General features: G+C 49.9%; 1 protein-coding gene across 3 annotated transcripts in view; it reads left to right on the top strand.

Moving 5' to 3' along the window:
• COL5A1 (collagen type V alpha 1 chain) overlaps positions 1-23,312 on the top strand; it is a 145,498-nt gene that overhangs the window by 31,116 nt on the left and 91,070 nt on the right. For 2 of the 3 annotated variants that reach the window (XM_059864825.1, XM_059864824.1), the window contains exons 3-4: positions 5,955-6,168; positions 6,729-6,891. In XM_059864825.1, the coding sequence (XP_059720808.1) occupies positions 5,955-6,168; positions 6,729-6,891 (377 nt within the window). The remainder of the gene's footprint in view (positions 1-5,954; positions 6,169-6,728; positions 6,892-23,312) is intronic. The other variant, XM_059864827.1, reaches the window with a different exon arrangement.

The raw sequence follows: 23,312 nt of genomic DNA, 5'->3' as shown, positions 1-23,312 counted from the left end.
GGAAAGGAAAAAGGGGGAAAGGAAAGGAAAAAGGGGAAAGGAAAGGAAAAAGGGGAAAGGAAAGGAAAAAGGGGAAAGGAAAGGAAAAAGGGGAAAGGAAAGGAAAAGGGGGAAAGGAAAGGAAAAAGGGGGAAAGGAAAGGAAAAAGGGGAAAGGAAAGGAAAAAGGGGGAAAGGAAAGGAAAAAGGGGGAAAGGAAAGGAAAAATGGGAAAGGAAAGGAAAAAAGGGGAAAGGAAAGGAAAAAAAAGGGGGAAAGGAAAAAAAGGGGAAAAGGAAAAAGGGGAAATGGGAAAGGAAAAAGGAAAGGAAAGGAGGTGCTTGTGCCTGGTGTGGGAGGCAGGAGGGGATTTAAGCAGAGCAGGCTCACCCAGCCTCCCTCAGTGCTTGGGAGGGGATGAAAGCACTGCTGAATCAGAGCTAATGGGCTGTGCCACCATCAGTGCTCCTAATTGAGCAGGGCATCCCTCAGCCCCAGCCTGGCAGGGGCACAAACACAGACTCTGAGCTGGGCTGAGGATGTGCTCCCAGCCCTCCCCTCCTGGGCTTCCCTCGTTGCTGAGGGTGTTTCCAGCCCTCATCGTGCTCCTGCTGTGGCAATAATTGCATTTAATCCCTGGTGAGCAGGAGCACGGGCTGGGTCTCACCTGAAAGCTGAGCCTGATGTGGGGACAGATGGGAGCAGGCTGGGCTTCATTGCATGGGCAACCATCAGCAAAGGAGCTGCTCAGTCTGGCCTAAAGCTGGGCTTAAATGTCTGCAGAATGGCAAACCTGACCCTAAGTTGGTCTGTGTTGCTGCCCAGGGCAGGGAAGTTCTTTCTGATCCCAGATAAAGTCACTGTGTGCCCAGCTGGACAGGCTGTGCCTTCCTGTCCCCAGTTTTAGGCCTGGTGTCTACGAGCTCCAAAGTGTTCAAAGGAAATGTTCCAGTTTGGAATATCCAGCTGGAGTGGATTTGAGAGCTTGCCAGAAGTTTCTGTAGCCACTGTGGAGTCCTGCCTGGTGACTTTGATGTAACAGAAACCAGCAAAGGGTGCTGAGCTGGAGGGGTAAAAACAGGGCTGGAACATTCTGGATGATTGTTTAACGAGGAATTGGGTCACAGCAGGTCTGACCTGGGGAACTCAAGCACAGAGAGATGAGTCCTGGTCCCTGGGGAGAGCTGAGTCCTGGAGAAAATTAGTCCTGGTCCCAGGGGAGAGCTGGGTCCTGGAGAAAGCTGGATCCTCATCCCTGGAGAGAGCTGAGTCCTAAAGAAAACTAATCCTGGTCCCTGGAGAGAGCTGGGTTCTGGAGAAAGTTCTCCCCAGGGACCAGGATTCAGCTGAGTCCTAAAGAAAACTAATCCTGGTCCCAGGGGAGAGCTGAGTCCTGGAGAAAGTTCTCCCCAGGGACCAGGATTAGTTTTCTTCAGGACTCAGCTGAATCCTGGTCCCTGGAGAAAATCCAATCCTGGTCTCAGGAAAGAGCTCAGTGTTGAAGATTTCCTTGGTTTTCTCTTTTATACCCTATTGCTTTTCTGCCCTCACCCTCACGGAGTTCTTGGTTTGCATCTTCCTCGGGTGGGAAGGTCAGGATGGAGTTATGGAGCAGCTTTTCCATCATTTCATCTCCTGGACCCCCCTGGGGTGTTTGAAGCAGCTCAGTCCCACTTTGAAAACTTCCAGAGTCCTCGAGGCTCCTCTGCTGCTTGCTCAGGAAATGGGGAAGAGCCCAGTGAAGAACTCCCAGTGTTTTCCAGCAGATCCATGGATGTTCCATCATCTCTTTAACGAGATGTGGCTTCAGCCCCCACCCCTGGATGAGAGAGGGGTAAAGATAACAAGGAAATTGCAGGGCAGTGTCCCAGGGGAATGTGGTTTTAGGGCTCCTGTGTCACCAGGAGGGTGGGTTGGAGCAGAGCTTTCCCTCCCTGCTCCACAGCACCCTTGGCAGACGTGCTCTGCACAGAATATTTCCTGCTAATTAGAAGCTGGTGCTTCTCTAAGATGTAATTTCATGGCCTTTGCATTCTGCTGCCACAGCCAGCAAAGCAAGATGTATGTGTGTGTGTATATATATATACACACACACACACAAAACTTGTTTTTTCATGCTCAAATGAGTGAAAAAAAAAACCTGCTGAGGTGCTTTTTGTCCTGGCTCCCTGAAGAAGTCCTGCTTCCCAACAAAACCTGTGCTTTTCCAGGAAGAAAAGTGAGACAAAAAGAAGCAAGAAAGGCAAGGGTTTCAGTGGCAGCCAGCAAAATGTCATTTGTGTGCTTCCATCAAATTTGCAGTTGTCATTTGCCTTCTCAGAAATCTCTGTTAGAGCCTGAACCCCTGAGAAAAACAAGTCATTGCTCAGCTGAGAGTCTCCTCAGCTGAAGGAAAAGGGCAGAAATTGGTGACACCATTGGAAACCAGCTTGGCTTTGAAGAGGAAAGGTGTAAAGGCTCAGGAAATGCCACTTTGCTCTTTGTGCTTGTGTCAGGGACGGGAGCAGCTCTCTGCTTTTCTGATTTCTGCTGCACAGCTGCTCAAGCTTTCCTGCCCTTCCTAGATCAGGAGCAGGACCCTGGTTTAGGCTGGTTTTAGATACACCTGGATTAGCAAGGTCTGAGGAGCAGGACTCTGGTTTGGGCTGTGTTTGGGCACACCTGGATCAGGAGCAGGACTGGTTTAGGCTGTGTTTGAGCACACCTGGATCAGGATCAGGACTCAGGAGCAGGACTCTGGTTTAGGCTGTGTTTGGGCACACCTGGATCAGGAGCAGGACTCTGGTTTAGGCTGGCTTAAATACACCTGGATTAGCAAGGTCTGAGGAGCAGGACCCTGGTTTAGGCTGGTTTTAAATACACCTGGATTAGGAAGGTCTCAGGGGCAGGACTCTAGTTTAGGCTGATTTTAGATACACCTGGGTTAGCAAGGTCTGAGGAGCAGGACTCTGGTTTGGGCTGTGTTTGGGCACACCTGGATTAGGAAGGTCTGAGGAGCAGGGCCCTGGTTTAGGCTGGTTTTAGATACATCTGGATTAGGAAGGTCTCAGGAGCAGGACTCAGGTTTAGGCTGTGTTTGGGCACACCTGGATCAGGAGCAGGACCCTGATTTAGGCTGGTTTTAGATACACCTGGATTAGGATAAAATCTGAGGAGCAGGACCCTGGTTTAGGCTGGTTTTAGATACACCTGGATTAGGAAGGTCTCAGGGGCAGGACTCTAGTTTAGGCTGGTTTTAGATACACCTGGGTTAGCAAGGTCTGAGGAGCAGGACTCTGGTTTGGGCTGTGTTTGGGCACACCTGGATCAGGAGCAGGACTGGTTTAGGCTGTGTTTGAGCACACCTGGATCAGGAGCAGGACTCAGGAGCAGGACTCTGGTTTGGGCTGTGTTTGGGCACACCTGGATCAGGAGCAGGACTCTGGTTTAGGCTGTGTTTGAGCACACCTGGATCAGGAGCAGGACTCAGGAGCAGGACCCTGGTTTAGGCTGGTTTTAGATACACCTGGATTAGGATAAAATCTGAGCAGCAGGACTCTGGTTTAGGCTGGTTTTAGGTACACCTGGATGAGGAGAAGGTCCAGACTTGCCCTCTTTTGAAGACCCCAAGGTTCTACAAGAGCCTTTAATCCCCGTGCTCAAGCCAGAAGCTGCTCAGCCTGACCCTGGCTCATCCCCTAGATCCAGCCGTGCCCACCCTGGAGCTCCTGCAGCTCCAGCAGGACTGGGGGCTCCCCCCCGTGCTGGGGGGGGTCCTACAGGGTGGGTTTGGGGGGCTTTGGCCACGGGGTGGGAGGAGGATTCCAGCCAGCCCCGGCCAGGGATGCACAGCCCCTCCCAGCATGAGCTCGTTTGAGGAGTGAATCCAAGAGGAGGACTCCATCCCAAAGCCTTTGTTGGAGGGGTGTCCCCATTGTTTGGGAGGGATTTGGGTCAGTTTCTCCGTGCTTGGTGTATTTCTGGCCATGTATTTATCAGTATTGGGGTGTGTGGGGATGTGTTTTCATCCCTCGCTCAGCAGCCCGGGTCATTTCTGCCTCTGACAGTGCAGGCATTGTTATTTTGCCAGGACAGCAGAGCAGTAACAGAGTAATGTCAGCTATAATTCATCCATTATGATTATTTGGGTTGAGAAACTCCCATCACCATGGAGACATTTTGATAATCGTGAAAAAAAAAATTAAAAGCAGCTTTTTAATGAGTTGGCAGCTTGTCCGAGTTGAAAGGTGCTGTATTGTGGGTTCCTAATGAAATTTTGGACATGAACTATTTTACATAAAAGGCCCAAATCTGTAGGCTGTAATTGGAGCCAGGAAGGCGTATGGTCCTGACTCAGTCCTCCAGGAGGGTTTGTGCACAGGGGAGGGAGATGAAGCTCAGGGAGGCACCAAAACCAGAGCTGCTTTGGCCAAATATCTGGGGCTGAGTCCTGGGGATAAATCAGAATCTAATGGCATTTAATTCCTGACTGGGAGGCCTCTCTGCTGCTTCCCAAATGTCATTTGCCCAAGGTGAGGGGGATTAACTTGGTACAAAGTGTTTCTCCATAGGTACCCTCAGTCATCCCCTTGGAATTCTCCCCTTGCTCTGCAGCAATTCCAGTTGGGATGCAGCTCCTGCCTCACCCCCTTCCCTGCTGTGGGCAGATAAATACATTAAAAACACTTTGTTCCTAAAAATTAAAGCACCTCCCAGTCAGGAGAGGAGGGGGATGAGCTCAGGGATTCGGTGTTTGAGTTCCAGCTTTGCTGTGGTGCCAAGACCTCCCCACTGCCACGTTCCTCATCCCCTCCCTGGGTGAAAACCCCCCTAGGAAAAGCCTCAAGTAGTGAAGGAAATCTATTTGCAGCCTCTGGGCACTGAGCTCGATGGTTTTTGTGGTTTATCTGGCTGCACATCTGCAGTTTAAACAGGATCCCTGTGTTCCCTGGGTGCCAGCAGTGCCACACGTGTCACAAACCCCACGGTGGGGCTGCCCCACTCTGCTCTGCCCTGCTGGGCTGGAGGATTTCTCCAGAGGTACCAAGCAATCCTTGGTTTGCTCCAAAGGGAGATTCCCTGCCAGCACCACACTCTGAAATGCACCAGCAGGGGGGTTGTGTGTGTATAATTTGATCAAGAAATCTTCTTTATGAATGCTCCTGGTGGTTTTCAAGCTGCTCTCTTTGGGATGTGCATCCAGGATTTTCAGTTTGGGCTCATTTTTTCAGTCTGAAGGGCAGAGAAACCCAAAGATGTGGGAGGAATTTGGGTTTCTGCAAGAGGGTGATGCTCAGATTGAAACTTTAAATGTGTTTGCCTGGCCTGGCAGATTGACCCTGTACTGACAGGCTTTCATGGCTCCTCCAGACCTTGCAGAAATAAAGACAGAAATCACCTGTGATCAGACACAGCTCTTTCCTGAGAGGAGGAAAGGTCAGGAAATGAGATGCTGTTTGATAGGCAGACAAATTAGCATTTCCCATTGATTTCCAGATTTATTTCATTTTTCAGATTTTTTTTTGTGTGTCTGCAGCAACCCTGAAAGCCAAAACCACGAAATCCTCTGTTCTCATCTGGAGTGAACAAATCCTGATGCAATTCTCTGCTCCCTGAAATAAAAACCCTTTGAGATTGTGTTGATGCTTGATTTCCTCTGTCCCTTTGACAACTTAAATTCACTTGGAGCCCCCCATGGAAGTTTCTGCCTTGTGTCCTAAAAAGCTTTAGGAGAGCTTCTTTTGGAAGGGTTGGGTGCCAAAAAAACAAATTGAAGCCAATGACTTTTGTGGAACTTTTGTTTCCCCAGCACAGGGGTTTCACCCCAGAGTGTTTGGGGGAAAGTCACATCTTCAGCTGGCCCTATATAAACATTTAGGGCTGCAGATGTGCACACATCTGGAGACAAACCAGCCATGGCTTCTCAGAGAAGAGCACTGCTGCTGCAGGGATGATTGCTGAGGAAACCTCACTAACCTCTTTGCTTTTCCACTCCAGCTTCCCCCTTCCCAGAGGACTTCTCCATTCTAACCACTGTAAAAGCGAAGAAAGGAGGTCAGTCCTTCTTGATCTCAATTTACAATGAGCAAGGGATCCAGCAAATTGGTGTGGAGTTGGGTAGATCTCCTGTATTCCTGTATGAAGACCATACAGGAAAGCCAGGCCCAGAAGACTATCCTCTCTTTAGAGGCATTAACCTAGCAGATGGCAAGTAAGTGACATTTTGTGCACCAAGGAAAAAAAACATTCATTGTTTGTATCCGTGCCAGCATGTTGAACGTTGTGTAAAATGGGAATCGTGCCTATAGAAATGTGTTTGCACACCCCTGGCAGCTGACAGGTGCCCCAGTCTGTCATTTTGGCCTTTGGTGGATTAATTTGACATCTGTAAGGATTGTAAATGAGCAGTCAGTGCTGCTGCCTGGTACTTATGGGGATAGGAGCATTGATTTTCCTGCGAAGGGCCTTAAAAAAAAAATTTTTGTCTTACAAAATCCACGCTGAGGCTTGAAAAGAGGGTGGAAAAGGGTGACAACAGTGTGGTTTTATCCCTGCTTCTTGCTGAAGCCAGAGCTGGCCCTCTCCTGCCTGATTTGGAGGGGTGAAAGCTGTCAATCAGCATTTCTCTTGCCAGCCAACCCTTGAGGCTCTGCCCAGGGAGGATCTCCATGAGAGCATCAATTCCCCAAAGTTCGTTTTTTGTGCAATCCTTGCCTTGTCCTGCAAAGCCCAGGGCTGTGCCTGACACGTCCGTGGGCTGTGTCCTCGCAGGTGGCACCGAGTGGCTCTGAGTGTGCAGAAGAAAAACGTCACCCTGGTTCTGGACTGCAAAAAGAAAATCACCAAGTTCCTGGACCGGAGCGAGCACCCCATCATCGACGTCAACGGCATCATCGTCTTCGGCACCAGGATATTGGATGAGGAGGTCTTTGAGGTGAGCCACGGCAAGGAGCAGCTCTGCAGCTGTCCCACAGGGATGATGAGACACTTCCAGCTCATTTTTTAAATTTTTGTGGGTTTTTTTTTCCGTACTAGAACAGCGTTGTTTGTGATTTTAAAGTTTTTATTCTGACTTTGATGAAAACTGTGGGCCAGGTGGCCTTGGAGGAGTGAGCTCCTCTGGTTGTCTGGTTTCAAGCCCTTGCTGGGGTTCTGGACCATCTCTGCACTGGGTTTTTGTAGCTCTTGGCACATTTCAACTGGGAAGGGCTCACAAGGTTTTCATTCATCCCCGAGCTGGGGTTTAGAGCTGCAGGGGCAGTGGATGGAGGCTGAGGGAAGCAGCTCCCTCCCAAGGCCCAGCTCACCCTGGGGCTGTAGGAATTTGCTCTTTTTCTTCTCATTGGCCATGAATTCTTGGTTTTCTCCATGACACGAGGGGACTCTCCTTGACAGCTTGGTTGGCTTGGTTGTCACCTCCCACGCTCTGCTTCCAAAGGCAAAGCAAATTCCTGAGGGGTGGGATGTTCCCATGTTGTGTGATGGAAGCAGAGAGGCAGAGCATTATTTATAGACAAGGTACAGATGGGAGAAGCTTTTTCCCCATAATTCAGCAGCATTTTAATGTCTGCATTTCCCTGGCAAAATCAACTTTTGTCTTCTGCTGCGCTTGGGAGGCTTTCTGGGGGATGAGAATAATCCTGTTCCTGATCTTTCCTGAGAGCTGGAATTGCTTCCTAAAAGCACCAAGTGCAATGGGGTATGATCAAGCCTAGTTGATCTCTAGCTCTTTGTTTTTAAGGAATTTATTTAGAGGAAGAGCTGGATCTCCTGGGCCTCCCCAGCCCAGCAAAGGGATGGGGACATCTCCTATCCCTGGCTAATCAGAGCCATAGCAAAGCCACTTCTTGCCTGCATTTTGCTGCCACTCAGAGGGAAAGTTCCAGTCTGTTTAATATCACCAACATCTGGGAGCTGCTCTGCTGTAACCAGAGCAGGAATGCCTGGGCTGGACAGATCTGCCAAAATCCCAGTGACAGAGGGAGGCCTGGATCTTGAAATTGTGTTAAATTAAGAGACCCTCCCTGGGAAGTTGAGCAATTAGAATGGAAAGTAAAAGCTGGGTTTAATGGGCACTGGAGTGTCTTTCACAAGTGTTGGACGTTCTGCCAAATACTTCAGCCCTGGATGCTGGGTTTTGACTTGTTACATAAAAGTGGAGAGTTCTTCTCCAGCTCAGGTCCAGCAGAGCCACCCGAAGGACTTGGTGTCACATCCAGGCTGGATGAAAAACCTACCCTTTCATTTTGTGAAAGAACAGGATTTCCACAACTGCCCCTGAAAGTTTTGGGGTTCCCAGGTGGTTTTTAGGGCTCCCCTGACTTTGGGGCAGCTGATTGCTCTGCCAGGGAGAGAATTGAAGCCAGGTGTTCACAGGTGCTCCCTGCTCCGCTTTCAGCCCTTTCTGTGGCCATGGGTCCCTTGCTGAAAAGACTTTAAACCCCAAGGGGCTGTGGGGGCTGATGGCTCAGGTTTGGCTTTTATATTCTTCAGATTCTCTGCTGCTTTGGTGTGTAATTCTGAGCTTCACATCAGGGGATGGTGAGCTCTGTGCACAGAGCAGGGAGACAAAACAATTCCTGCTCCAGCTGGGCACCAAGGACAAATGATCCAAATCTCAGCCCAGGAACACAAACCCCGTGGGTTGGAGAGAGAAAAACAAGCAGGGTGGGAGTGCCTGGGCTAAAGCTGGGCTGGGACAATGAACTGCAAGGTGCAAATGGAGCAGAACTGATCCCAGGGAGAGACCCCGTGCCCGGCCGTGCATTTTGGGGCCATTTTGGGTCATCCTGGGTTCATTTTGGGGCCATTTGGTTCATCTTGGGTTCATTTTGGGGCCATTTTGGTTCACCTTGGGTTCATTTTGGGGCCATTTTGGGTCATCTTGGGTTCATTTTGGGGCCATTTTGGTTCACCTTGGGTTCATTTTGGGGCCATTTTGGGTCATCTTGGGTTCATTTTGGGGCCATTTTGGGTCATCTTGGGTGCAGCCCTGGCTGGGCTCTGGTGCTGCCCAAGGTGGATCCTTGGAATAAATCCCTGCTTTATTCTTTAGCTCTGTCCAGCCTCTGTTCTAAGTCACCCTTCCCAAGGCATCAGGACCTCCTCAGGTTTGAGCCTCTTGCCTGTTCTGGCTGTGAGCTGCAGCTCCAAGATCTTGCTGGCATTTAGGAGAAGTGGGTCATTAGAAAATATTTATTTTTCTTTGTCTTGCATGTGCTGAAATTACACAAGATGGATATAACCCCCCTCTAGTTCTGATATTTATCCTTTCTTTCTTTGTTTTGGTCACCTCCTCACGCACCACTGCAGCCACCAGCAGCTTTAACTGGGGTGGGAGAAGCTTTTCTGAAGGCAGTGGACTAGAACCTAATTTCCTTCATCTCTCAGCAACTCCATTTCCTCTGGCCCCTCCCTTCTCCTTTCTGCAAGGCTAAGCAGAAGCTGTGCAGGCTCAGAACAAAGGGCTCCATTGCTGTGTTCCTGGGAAGCTGAGGCTCTCTGGAGCATGCAGGAGATGAAGCTGCTGCTGTCCCACCCAACCTGCACCTCAGGAGGTGTTCCTAGGGTCATGTTATGATATTTGTATATTTTTGTATTTTTTTTATTGTTTTCTCCCAAATTTGCCCTAAACCAGGATGGAGGTTTTCTGCTGTGATGTGTTTGTTGCTTTTGCTGGAAATTGAAAGAACCCAGTGAGGTGGGAGAGGGGTTGGAGACAGGGCTGGGGCTGGCTCTGGCTGGCACAGGAGCTGTGGAGCAGTGGGAATTCACATCCTCCTTGTCAGGACTGCAATCAAACCAGCCCCAAATATTTTTATTTTGGAAGCTGTGATTGTGGAAAGGCTGGGCTTGTGACGGGAGCAGCTCAGAGCCTGGATGGGAACTCCCTCACTCTTGTTCTGCTGCAAAAAAAAAAACCCAAAAAACACTTTAAAAAGCCTGGCAGGAAAGGTTCGAGGAATTTCAAAATATTTCTCTAGCAAAACATTCTTCCAGTGGAAAAATGACTTCCTCTCATTAAAATTCAATTAGCTGGGAGGCTGTGAGGGTCTCTGTGCAGGTCTGGGGAGGGTTGAAAAGGGGCCAAGCCCCGAGCCCAGGTTGGACAAGCTGAGTTTTGTGCTGGGTTTGTTGCAAACAGGAGTTTACAAATGGCAGGATGGGCTCTTGCAGGGCTGGGAGGATTCAAGGGGATGAGACTGCAAAGGGATTTATTTTTTATTTATTTTGTAGGGAGGGAAGGACAAAAATCCAGCCCATGGTGGGGGATAAACTTTGTCAGGGGTGCTCCTGTGGGGCAGCAGCACTGGGGGGAGTGAAACCATGTGAATGTGTCTCAGTTTTAGAGGGAAAAACTCCTTCTCATTCACTTTCCTTTAAATATAAATTAGAAACCAAGTCCTGGTGGTTGAGTGTAGGGATAGGGAGAGGGGGAACTTTGGGAAAGGCTCTTTTGCAGAATAAAAAAAAAAAAGCATTTTCAGCCTGAAAGCCAGGAAGAATTCCCAAACCACCCTGGTGATGCCCCTTTTGTGCCCATGGTCTGTCACACCTGCATTCCCCCCAGCAGGGAATGGGGCAATCCCATATCCCACAGCTGGGAGGGAAATGCCCAAAATCTGAGGCAGGGAAATATTTCCACCCCTGGGCTGAATTTAAATTTAATTTTTGGAGGCATCTCAGGGAAGAAGTTGAATGAGCAATTTGGTTTCTGCAGCAGGGAGGGGCCCAGCCCTGGTTTTGTGCTCTGTGTTACTCCAGTGAAGAGCAAAATGAGCTTTGCTCAGCCCTTGCTGTTCCATTTTCCTGCTGCATTTCCCATTTTGTCCCCTGGTTTGCCAGCCTGGGGCCATTGTGTGCTGATAAAAGTCTTGCACAGCCCCTGGCTCCAGAGCTGGAGTTGGCACCATTAAATTGTGGGGTAAAAAATGGAGTGGGCTTTGGCAAAACCTGAGGACAGCCTAGGAATGAGGGACTGCTTTTGCTGCCAATTTTTTTTTTTTTTTTTTTGGTTCATCTGTGTGAAATTTTGCAGCTTTGTCCCACGAGTTAAGTGGGGTTTTGACCCTCTTGGTTTGCAGCAGTGCCTGGAGTGGCTGAACTGACCTTTCCCATGTGTGGAGAAGCTCAGGGCATGAATACATTGATTTTTAAGGTTCTTTTCTGGCTCCTTTAGAAGACAAGAGGAGTTAATTCTGTGCAGCTGAGTGCCATAACTGAGTCTCAGTGGTGTAGTTGGTGCTGGAAAACCCAAAAAAAAGTGGATTCCTCTGATCTCAGCACCTGTGGCCAGGAGGGGCTGACAAAAATTGTGCCAAAGCCTGTCCTGGGGTGGGACACAGCACCCTGGAGGGTGCTGAGAGATGCTGCTTTTGATTTCCTCTCCTCCTTTGTGATTTTTTTTTTTGTTTGTTTGTTTTTCTGAAGCCCACGAGTGAAATCAAGCCATCAGAAATGGAGGGAAAGCAATTTGGGATGAGCCAGAGAGGCTGGGCAGGGTGCCAGAGGTGCTCTTAGGGCTGCTGAGAGCTCCAAGGCAGCCCAGGACAAAGCAGGACAGACACATCAATGCTCCCAGCCCAGACATTGGGGCCCTTCAGCTGCTCCTGGGCTTGAAATGCCACCTCTCTTTTCATCTTGGGCCTTGTTTACACTTAAAAAACCAATTATCCCTGGGCTTGATCATCCCAGATTTCATTTCACTCCCATCAGGGGGTTCTCCTTCCCTCCCCAGCTCTTGCATCTCTGGGAAATGCCCTTCTTTTCTGAGTTTTGTTGGTTATTTTACTCTGAGCTTGTAAGGTTGGATCCAAAGCTTCTGCTCAGTGGAAGGGGTAGAAATAAAAGCACATTTTTGTACATGTTGGTGCATTTGATGGTGGTTTTTGCTGGGGAAGTTTCAGAGCCTCCTCTTGCAGGCAGAGCTGCTGTTGACCCATCAAACTCTGCTCTGCCTGCTCCAGGAGGAGATTGACTCTGTCTCTCCTCCCAGGACTGATGGGCTGGGCTGCAGAGAACCTGGAGAAATTGCTGCTGATTTAAGCTGGACTTTGTCAGCTCCTCAGGTCTAAATCCAGCTCTAATTCACATTTAGACCCAGCTTTGCCCCAGCACCTCTGTCTTGGCTGTTCCTGGTGGCAGGAGGGTCCTGTGCAAACATCAGCAGTGCCACCACTTCTGATAGAGAGGGGAAGCAAGAAATTCCCTGATTCAGGAGGAATTCCTTCATGGAAAGGGTGGTCAGGCATTGGGAAGGGGCTGAGCAGGGAGGTTTGGAGCCCCCAGCCCTGCAGGTGTCCAAGAAACACCCAGATGTGGCACTCAGGGTGTGTGACAAGGTGAGGGTCAGGCACAGGCTGGACTCGACCTTGGAGCCTTTTCCCACCTAAATAATCCTGGGGTTCTGACCTCTTCAAAGCAGCAGCAGCACCCCCAGAGCTCCCCACGAGCTCAGAGCTGGACCCTCACACCCTGCAAGGCCTGGGCTCAGGCAGGAGCAGGGAAAGCCCAGATTAATGAACTTTTCATTCAAATTCAAAAACCACCTTTAAAAATTCGTGTTTTTCGCTAACCTGGATTTGTCTGTCAGGATGCACCATAGATCCACGTTCCCAATTTCTCTCTCCCTGCCTTGGCAGGCTGCTGAAAGCAGGTAATTTACAGAGCTGGCTGCCTGCTCTGCTGGCCCTGCCAAATCTGATTTCACCTCCTTTGCTGTGCAGCCTTTCAGGGAGTGCAGAGAGGGGATGTTTTACACCACCACCATATACCACAGCGTGAGAGGATGGAAAATAAAACCTCCTGAGCCAGCACCTAGGGATCTTTATTGAAGATGTCTGTAGCTTTCCCCAGTCTCCTAATAATTCTCCGTTTGCTTGCTGGTTTTCTCGTCATTCCTTCTGCTCTGCCTTATTATTTTTTTTTTAATTTTTAATTTTTTTTTTCCAAAGGATCCTCTTTAAAATGGTGCACTCGAGACATATGGATTAAATCACAGCTCTGGGCTCTTCCAGGAGTGCAGTGCTGCCTAGAAAATGTCTGCAGTTATTGAGGATGGGTTTGCAGTTACCAGGGAGGTTTTTGGGGCCGCAGTCCAAGCGGTGCCGTCGATCTGATCAAAAATGGGACACTTGGCCCCGTCTGGCAGCACCTCAGCCACAGCATCACCTTACACAGGTGCCCAGGGACGTCATCTGGTGTTATCAGGGAGGGAGGGCAGCACCTGGGCCGCAATAAGAATTGCAAACCAGCTTGTAAAAGCGACTCTGTGCTTCGTTTCCACCCCAGAGTGGCGCTGGCTCCGCTGACCCCTCGGTGCCAGCGAGGAAAGCGAGAGCCTGGCTGGAAACATCAGCTGGATTGTTTGCATACACTCTGCTGAAACTCTTGTTTTCCATTTCCATTCGCTGGGTAATTGCAGGTTCAGCCATCTGGCCTGCACTCAAGCTCGGTGACTGGGTCAGCCTTGCCTGTAATGATGGAGCCTCGTTAGTCATGATTACAAAATCCACTTTTTTGGTTGTTTTATTTTTTTTTTGGGGGGTTGGTTTTTCTGTGGGCTGTTTGTTTTTTTGGTTTGGTCAGTGGTAAATTCCATTTGGTGAACTGTCAAAGCAACAGTGCTGGCATGTGTGGATAATTAGTGCAGTTTGCTGGTATCGAATGCCTGCGGGCCTCTGATAGCTTACAAAGCACTTTATTGTTCAAACAGATCATAAAAGTGCTTTTATTGATGTTTCAAACACTCCTGCAGTCTATCATTTATCTTCTCAGTGTGCCAAGTGAAACATCAGCCTTAGGAAGCTGCTTGGTCTTAGAGCTGGTTCAGATTTAAGGCCTGGGTTTAGGAGGTGCCACCAATGGGGGTAGAAAAGATGAATTTTTAATGTTCTTCCCACCCCAAACCAGTCTGGAATTTGGGGGTTTGAAACATCAGCCTTAGGAAGCTGAGTGCTCTTAGAGCTGGTCCAGATTTAAGGCCTGGGTTTAGGAGGTGCCACCACTGGGGGGGGAAAAATATGAATTTTTAATGTTCCTTTCACCCCAAACCAGTCTGGAATTTGGGAGTTTGAAACATCAGCCTTAGGAAGCTGAGTGCTCTTAGAACTGGTCCAGATTTAAGGCCCAGTTTTAGGAGGTGCCACCACCACCAGTGGAGGTGGAAAAGATGAATTTTTAATGTTCCTTTCACCCCTAACCAGTCTGGAATTTGGGGGTTTGAAACATCAGCCTTTGGAAGTTGCTTGGTCTTAGAGCTGGTCCAGATTTAAGGCCCAGTTTTAGGAGGTGCCACCAGTGGGGGTGGAAAAGATGAATTTTTAATGTTCCTCCCACCCCTAACCAGTCTGGAATTTGGGGGTTTGGGTGATTTGAAACATTGGCCTTTGGAAGTTGAGTGCTCTTAGAGCTGGTCCAGATTTAAGGCCTGGGTTTAGGAGGTGCCACCACCACCACTGGGGGGGGAAAAATATGAATTTTTAATGTTCTTCCCAGCCCAAACCAGTCTGGAATTTGGGGGTTTGGGGGGTTTGAAACATCAGCCTTAGGAAGCTGAGTCCTCTTAGAGCTGGTCCAGATTTAAGGCCTGGGTTTAGGAGGTGCCACCACTGGGGGGAGAAAAATATGAATTTTTAATGTTCCTCCTACCCCAAACCAGTCTGGAATTTGGGAGTTTGAAACATCAGCCTTAGGAAGCTGAGTGCTCTTAGAGCTGGTCCAGATTTAAGGCCTGGGTTTAGGAGGTGCCACCACTGGGGGGGAAAAGATGAATTTTTAATGTTCCTCCCACCCCAAACCAGTCTGGAATTTGGGGGTTTGGGTGGTTTTTGGGCCAGGATGGCACTTTTGAGGGTTTTGCTGGCAAAGGGTGGGCAATGCTGAGGGAATGAGGCACTTAGACCTGGAAATCCAGGATTAATGCCACCAATTCCTGGTGGAGGACGTGGGACCTCGTTGCTGTCTCAGGAACCACTGACACCCTGCTGCTCCTGGGTTGTGCCAGTGGAAAACCAACATTTTTTTGGATATTATCCCCCAACTAGGCAGTTTGTAGCCCAGTGGTTGGGTACCTGCAGGAGAGCTGGTTTGGAGGAGCATTTCCCAAAGGGATGCTGAGGGGAAATCGGGCTCTGCCCTGAGTTTGGGATGCTGCAGGGCTCTCCATCCCTGCTGGCCTGGAGGGGACAAGCAGCTCGTGTCCCTTTCCCTGACCTGGGGTCCCTCCTGCATAGAAAGGAGCATTAAAAAAAAACCCCCAGAGGAAAACCGAGCGCGATCTCTGGGATGCAAAACTCATCCTTTGGGGCAATTCCCACCCCCCCAGGGGCTCTGTGGGATTTGGGGAGCTGGGGCTGGCTGTTCCTGCCATCCCCTGGCAGATTTCAGTGTTTCAGGGCTGGCAGGAGCAGCCCCAGGCCCCTTTGGGCTGATGGATGCTCCGAGGTGCAGGGTCATTCCTCTCCCAGCCCCGGCTCCCTCTGGAGTTTGTTTCCCCCCTCCTCGGATGGGAGGAGGGAGGAAGGGGGATGAATTTCTTCCATGGAAAGTCTGAGGAGCAGGAGGCTGATTGCTGAGCCCAGACAGGCTGATGTAATGCTGGAAAGCTGCTCCTCTCCCCAGTGACATCATTGCGAGGTCTGCAGGGCTGCTGTGGATCTGCAGGGATGAGGATGGAGTTCCAGGGGCAGGGAAAGAACCACAGAGGGGTTTGGGAAGCAGCAGCAAACAGATGGGATTGGGAAAGATGATTTTCCTCAGCTTGAGCAGCGGAGAAAAGCCAAATCCTTGTGCTTTGGGGGAGAAGTTTCCAGCTGAAGGTTTTTGGCAGCAAGATGGAAAAGGATTTTTGGGAGCAGAGCGTGACAGGGAGCCCTGGCCCAGAGCAGGGCACGTTCCTTTCCCTGCTCACTTGGGAGCCTTGTTCTACCTGGGAGGTTATTCACCAATTAGTCCTATTTGCATAAAAGTTAATTTTTTTTGCAGCAGAAGCCTGTAACTAGGGAAAAATCCTTTTTTTATTTACAAAAGGGTGGTGGGTTTGGATTGTTGCAGTGAATTTGTAGGAAGTAAAGGCTGATCTGAGCCAAACCCCAGGAGCTGGAGGAGGAGGATGATGAGGCTGATCAGGGTTTGTGGCCTTGTCCCACTGGTGGTGCTCAAGCTGCTGCTTCTCTGCAATTTCAATCTCCTTTGCTCTTTTCCTGCCTTTTCCCACTTTTCTGAGAGAAGGACAGACAAAAAACCTTCCCAACCCAAAAACCTCTGGGCTGACTCCATGTTCACCCCCTTCCCTCATCCCTGAGGCCTGAACAGATGAAACACATGTTCCTCACACATGGTGAGGTCTTTCTAGTCCTTTTTTTTTTCCTTTTTGGAGGCAGCCTGGGCTGCCTGCCAAAACCCAGAGGAAAATCCAAGCCCACTGCAGCCATCCCCAGCGTGCAGGTGTAGTCCTCCCCCTGACAGAGCTGAAATGGAAATGTTCCCAATAAACACATCCCCCTGGGATGGCAGCTGGAAGAGGGGATTCCTAATGATTTCTCCAGAAGATTTGGATGGGGATTGGGGTGTCTGGGAGTTTTCTATCCCCTGCAAGAACATGGAAAATAAATCCCTGACCGTGGGCTCGCTGTTCTGCACGCGCAGCCAGCGCTGGCTGGGGCTCAGGAGGTCAGACCTGCTTGAACAAACAGAGCTTTGGCCACTGCAGGGAAAAGTCTGGGGGAAATCAGGGCTGGAAGTGACTTTTGGGTGCTGTTCCCTGCTCTGGAAGGGCTGCAAACACTGCAAGGTTCTCCTGAGGCGCTGATGCCTCGCTGGAGCAAATTGATCTGCAGGTTTGGTTTGCCCCTCTGCCAGCTTGCTGCTCAGGGAGGGGAGATCTGGGCTGGGGATGCTCAGAAGGGTGAGATCCAAGGGGGAATCTGGGCTGGGGGTGTTCAGAAAGGTGAGATCTGAGATCTGGGGATGCTCAGAAGGATGAAATCTGGGCTGGGGGTGTTCAGAATTGTAGAATCCAGGCTGAGGATGCTCAGAAAGGTGAAATCCAAGCTGGGGATGCTCAGAATGGTGAAATCCAAGGGTGAAATCTGGGCTGAGGATGCTCAGAACTGTAAAATCTGGGCTGGGGATATTCAGAAAGGTGAGATCTGAGATCTGGGGATGCTCAGAAGGGTGAAATCTGGGCTGGGGATGCTCAGAAGGGTGAGATCCGAGCTGGGGGTGTTCAGAACTGTGAAATCCAAGCTGAGGATGCTCAGAAAGGTGAAATCCAAGGGTGAAATATGGGCTGGGGATGCTCAAAACTGTGAAATCTGGGCTGAGGATGCTCAGAACTGTAAAATCTGGGCTGAGGATGCTAAGAATGGTGAAATCCAAGGGTGAAATTTGGGCTGAGGATGCTCAGAACTGTAAAATCTGGGCTGGGGATGCTCAGAATGGTGAAATCCAAGGGTGAAATTTGGGCTGAGGATGCTCAGAAAGGTGAAATCCGAGCTCTGGGGATGTTCAGAACTGTGAAATCCAAGCTCTGGGGATGCTCAGAAAGGTGGAATCCAAGCTCTGGGGATGCTCAGCCTCCACTGCATCCAGTCCTGTTCCCTGATGGGTTTGCCTTGGAGAACCTCCTTTCTGGGATGGGTTTCACACCTGATTTTCAGGCCCAGGGTGCACAAACCCAGCTCCCTTCCTTGGGATGGAAAGTTGGGGCACTATTTCATGGAACTCTGCAGGTTTTGTGCTTAAAAAAAATCACAGAAAGATCAGGTTTCTCCAAAGATCATCCAAGCCCACCTCCAAGGCAAGATTTCATTTTTTTAAAAAACTCTGAATTTGAGGTGGAATTTGTTCCATTTGCATGGAATAAATGAAACCCAAACCATTTTTCATGGCCAAAAAAAGAAAAACCCAATTGAACAAAAATGCTTTGGGGTGTGCACCTTAGCAAAGGGCCCTTTTGAGTTCCCTGGAAAACAAGGGAGGAAGGTGTGTGGATGAGAGGTGTCACACCTAGGTTTGCACACCAGCTCAGCTTTCTCTTGCCAGCTCTTTCCCCAGCAGCCAAATTTCCAGCAGAGGTGGGAATTAGCAGCAGGAACCTGCACAAAGCCTCCTCCTCGGGTGGTCCAGCAGCTCCCTGCTCCATGCTGGGGTGATTGTTGCCAGCCAGATGCAGGAAAATCCTTTTTTCCAACCAAAATTTGGTGTTGAGTTGCATTTTCTGAGTGTGTCAGCAGCTCTCCCTGAGCTGAGGGGTGTAATCCCATTTCTATCCCCAGATCACTTTGGCAGCCAGCTCCTTTTTCCCCCTATTGCCTTTAATCCATAAAACCTGGGTTCTGTGTTCACCTCCTGGGGCAGAAAACCTTCCAAGTGCTGATGAAAAACCTCTGTGCACACAAACCCCCTTGGTCCTGAGCCACCCTGGTGTGGAGGAAAGCTCAGGGTGGAAATCCTCTCTGTGGGGCTGAGGAAACAGCAGCTTCCACTTTAATTTGGTTTTCAGGGGAAAAAAAAATGGAGAAAAAGCAAGTTTTGGGTGCCTCAGGACTCCTGTGGGGTGGGACTGGATGCCCTGATGTGCTCTGGAATCCTCTGGCACTGGGAGGGAGCCCAGGGGGAGCGGGATCACTTTAAGGTCCCTTCCAGCCCAATCCATTCTGGGATCTCAGGATTTCTTTGCTGCCCCTCCCTTTCTGTCTGACGAGCAGCTGCTCCTCCAGCCTCTCCTGTTCCCCCCCTTCCCCAGATCCTCTCTCTCCCTTTGCATCCCCAACCTCTGCTGTGGCCAGAGGTGGGAATGAAACCCCCTGGATCTTTGGGATTGACACCTCCCAGGCAGACTCTGACCCTTTTTTGACACTAAAACCTGAGCAAGTGCCTCCACTCGGGCTCAGGGAGTTCTCAGATGAGAAACTCAATCCAAAAGCTTTGCTTTGCTCCACATTTTCCACCGTGAGACCCCCTCACAACCCACTGGCCTATCCCTCCTCCTGAGGGCAGCAGAATTCCTAATTTTCCAGAGATGAAAGGGAAATAAATCAAGGTGAAACCAGAGCCAGGCAGTGGTGCAGAGGGGGAGGACACAAAGGAGCAGCTTTGTGCTGGGCTTGTAATGAGGGGGAATCTGGTTTTAAACCATCCCTGATGCTTCACACGTAGGTCATGGAAAAAGAACTCCTCCAGGAGAGCTCTGGCTCATTGGCTGATCCTTTGGTTTGGGGGGAGAGGGGAAACTTGGAATGGTGTGAGCAGGGCTGGGTGAGGGGGTGACATCAGGGGATGGAGTTTGGGTGGGATGTGGAGGGATTGGGAATTGGGGTCAGGTCTGCAGGAGCAAGGAGCCAGGGGAAGGCTGGGCAGCCTGGAATTTGGGATGGAGAGGAGTTTTGGAGCCTGTGCCTCCTCTGCAGTTTCCTGTGACAGCTGGGTAAGAGGGCACTGCTCAGCTGGGGACAGCAGCCAGGCTGGGGGGATGTCACCTCCGTGAGGTGACACAGAGGGGTGGCACAGCCCAGGCTGGGCTGCTGTGCTGCTGGGAAAACACAGAGCTCCCTCTCCACATTCCTTAAATCAAAACTTGTGTTCATCAAGATTACAATTTAATGTCCATGATTTTTAGTCACAAATTATGGCAATACTTTATACAGAATAATGTAAATAAATTCTGTATAAATTCTGGTTTATGGGCAGTAATTCATCAGTTTTGAAAATATCTCATTTAGCAGTTGGTACTATTAGAAAAAGAAAAGGAGAAAACAAAGCCCTGATCATATGAAATATTTCTAAATTCTCCAAATGAAAACCTGGAGTTAAAAAATTTGGGATGGAGGGGACTTTTTGGAGCCTGTGCCTCCTCTGCAGATTCCTGTGACAGCTGGGTAAGAGGGCACTGCTCAGCTGGGGACAGCAGCCAGGATGTGGGGATGTCACCTCAGTGAGGTGGCACAGCCCAGGCTGTCCCAAGGGAAGGCTGGGCAGCCTGGAATTTGGGATTGAGGGGAGTTTTTGCAGCCTGTGCCTCCTCTGCAGATTCCTGTGACAGCTGGGTAAGAGGGCCATGCTCAGTTGGGGACAGCAGCCAGGCTGTGGGGATGTCACCTCCGTGAGGTGACACAGAGGGGTGGCACAGCCCAGGCTGGGCTGCTGTGCTGCTAGGAAAACACAGAGCTCCCTCTCCACATTCCTTAAATCAAAACTTCATCAAGATTACAATTTAATGTCTATGATTTTTAGTCACAGATTATGGCAATACTTTATACAGAATAATGTAAATAAATTCTGTATAAATTCTGGTTTATGGGCAGTAATTCATCAGTTTTGAAAATATCTCATTTAGCAGTTGGTACTATTAGAAAAAGAAAAGGAGAAAACAAAGCCCTGATCATATGAAATATTTCTAAATTCTCCAAATGAAAACCTGGAGTTAAAAAATTTGGGATGGAGGGGACTTTTTGCAGCCTGTGCCTCCTCTGCAGATTCCTGTGACAGCTGGGTAAGAGGGCACTGCTCAGAGGGGGACAGCAGCCAGGCTGGGGGGATGTCACCTCCGTGAGGTGGCACAGCCCAGGCTGTCCCAAGGGAAGGCTGGGCAGCCTGGAATTTGGGATGGAGGGGAGTTTTTGCAGCCTGTGCTTCCTCTGCAGATTCCTGTGACAGCTGGGTAACAGGGCACTGCTCAGCTGGGGACAGCAGCCAGGCTGTGGGGATGTCACCTCCGTGAGGTGACACAGGGTGGTGGCACAGCCCAGCTGGCCTGGAATACCTGGTGCCCAGAGAGCAGTGGAGGACGTGGGGACATGGGGCCTTGGGCTCCTTCCAGGGATCCCTAATGAGTGGGGATGAGGAAAATGGAGCAAATCTCTTTTTGAGGCTGGCCTGGTATTGAGAGTGGGTGTCCTTTGGGGTAGCCCTGACACAAAACCAGGGGATTCTTTCAGGATTGCTCCTGCCCATCCCAGCTTTATTCAGTGCCAGGGCTGGCATGGCAGGGCACACAATGCCAGCCATTCATTTGGCCCCATTCAGTTTGCACAGGCCTGGGCTGGGCTTTTGTGGGATTTTTTTCTTTTCTTTTTCTTTTTTTGTTGTTTTTTTTTGTTGAAATCTCCACTTTGGACACTGAAGGTCAGGCTGACCCTCTCCCCCTTTATGTAAAGCCTCCCACAATGTGCAGGCCATCATTTCATGCAGCTTTCCAGAGGCTCTAAATGAGGTTTTTGGGATGCTGTCCATGGGTTTGAGCCTTGCTTGGCACATGGGGTGGCTCTCAGGGACAGCCCCACTGTGTCACCCTGTCCCATTGCTTTGTCCCTGCATGGAAATTTCTTTTCCTGGCTGTCAGGACGAGGCTAAAATTGTAAAATCCCATTTTTAGGAGCTCCCTGAGTTATTCTTCATAAGCATATCCAGGCAAGCAAACGTTTTGAGCAAGGATAAAGAGATTTTTTTTGGTGAATAGTCTCATTTGCTGCTTCAGAAGCATAATCTGACTTGATGCTTCAATTAGGGAACAAAACCACTCCGTGTGAATGTACCTGAGCCAAATCAGCTCCTGTTGGAAAATAATGGGAAGGAACTGCTGGAAAAAAACTGCTGCTGAGGGGCTTTTTCACACTGGTGGTTTGTTAAAGCTCTGGAATAGAGAATAACTAAAAGAAAGGGTAAAAAACCTCCGTGTTTGAATTCTGGAGAGGTTTCTGAGGGATGGATTTGGGGGTTTTGAGGGATGTCTTGCTATGAAGTCCCTCTCAGGGGATGGGATTAATATTATAAACAGAGGGAAGGTGCCTTGATTTAAAAAAAAAAACCCTGAAAACTCACATTTGAGCAGCTTCTCAAGGATTCCTTTCAGAGTTATCCTCTAGGAATTGCTCCTCTGGAGGGGGAGAAGGCCCAGCCAGCTGTGCAGGGAGCACAGCACCAAGGATGGAGGTGAAAGCAGCGAGGGCACAGCACGGGCTGGTGGTGGGGCCTCTATTCTCAGGGCTGTAATTTGTGGGCAGAAGGACAGAAATGCTGATTTGGAGGCACCAAACGAGGAGTTGGAAGGCAGAAATCACAGAGGGCCGGGCTGCTGTGTGGTCACAGAGGGGGAAAAAATAACTCCAGGGAGTGTTTGGAGGGGCAGGAACGATTCCAGGTGTGCTGAGCAGATGGAGCAGGCTCACCTGAGGGGGCAGGGCCAGCCTGGATCTGCTGACAGGTAGCCACAAACCCTTGGATCTTCTGAAATCCCTCTGGAATCTGCCTTAGCTGAGTCCTGGCCACGCTCCCTTCCCTCCTCCAGCTGTCTTGGGGCTGGAAAATTGAGGAGAAGGGTTTTTTTGGTTTTTTTTTTTTCCATGGATAGGCAGAAAGGCAAGGCAAAGTGCTCATTTTGTGGTGCCTCAGCCCATCTTTTTCCAGCAGTGTGGGGATTGGGAAGCTCAGAGATGCTCTGGGATTAGCCAGGCCTAGATCCCTTCTAATTTGTGCCTTGTGGTTCCCTCAGCTGCTGGTAGGGACATGAAAGGGGTGGTGGGGACATTAAAGAGATGTTTGGGGCTGATCAGAGGAGAGCTCACCACAGACAGGGCTCTGGGATGGTTTCTTTTCCTGAGCTGTCTGTTTCCATGACATTTATAGCAATTTAATTATCCTGAGCCTCTTTGCCCTGTCAGAAGTGATTGAAATCAGCCACCAGGCAGAAGAATTATGGGGACAGACAGACAGACACACCTGGGGCTGCACAGAGGGATCACCCAGGGCTTGATTTTGGGGGGAAATCAGCCAAAAAAAAATGCAGGGTTATGCTAATGAATTGATGAGGAGAGAGAGCTTCCTCATGGCTGGCTTTAAAGCTCCAGATGAAATCCCTCCCCCAGGTTCTGGTGAGGGTTTAGGGATGAGCAGCTGTGAACTGGCTTTGCAAAGGGTTCCTCCTGTGCTGAAGGTGTTTCCCTACAACAGCTCTACTCCAAGCCTGTCCTCTGAGTAGGATCCTTGCAGGGAGAGATCCAGTCCTGCCTGAGCTCCCTGTGGGGGTTAAAACCGACCTGGTTGGGACTGGAGGCCCCATTAAAGCCCCACACAGGAGAGGTTTGCTAAGGACCTACCCCAGCTCTGAGCTCAGCATCCCCTTCCCTGTGGTGTGGCTGTGCTCAACACACCCCAAACCTGCTCTCCTCTCCTTCCAGCTCTTCCCTGGGATGTGACTGTGCTCAACACACCCCAAACCTGCTCTCCTCTCCTTCCAGCCCTTCCCTGGGATGTGACTGTGCTCAACACACCCCAAACCTGCTCTCCTCTCCTTCCAGCTCCTCCCTGGGATGTGACTGTGATCAACACACCCCAAACCTCCTCTCCTTTTCCCTC

Source organism: Haemorhous mexicanus, chromosome 21 (assembly GCF_027477595.1).
Source record: "Haemorhous mexicanus isolate bHaeMex1 chromosome 21, bHaeMex1.pri, whole genome shotgun sequence".
Lineage (NCBI taxonomy): Eukaryota > Metazoa > Chordata > Aves > Passeriformes > Fringillidae > Haemorhous > Haemorhous mexicanus.
This window is presented reverse-complemented; position numbering and strand designations above follow the sequence as displayed.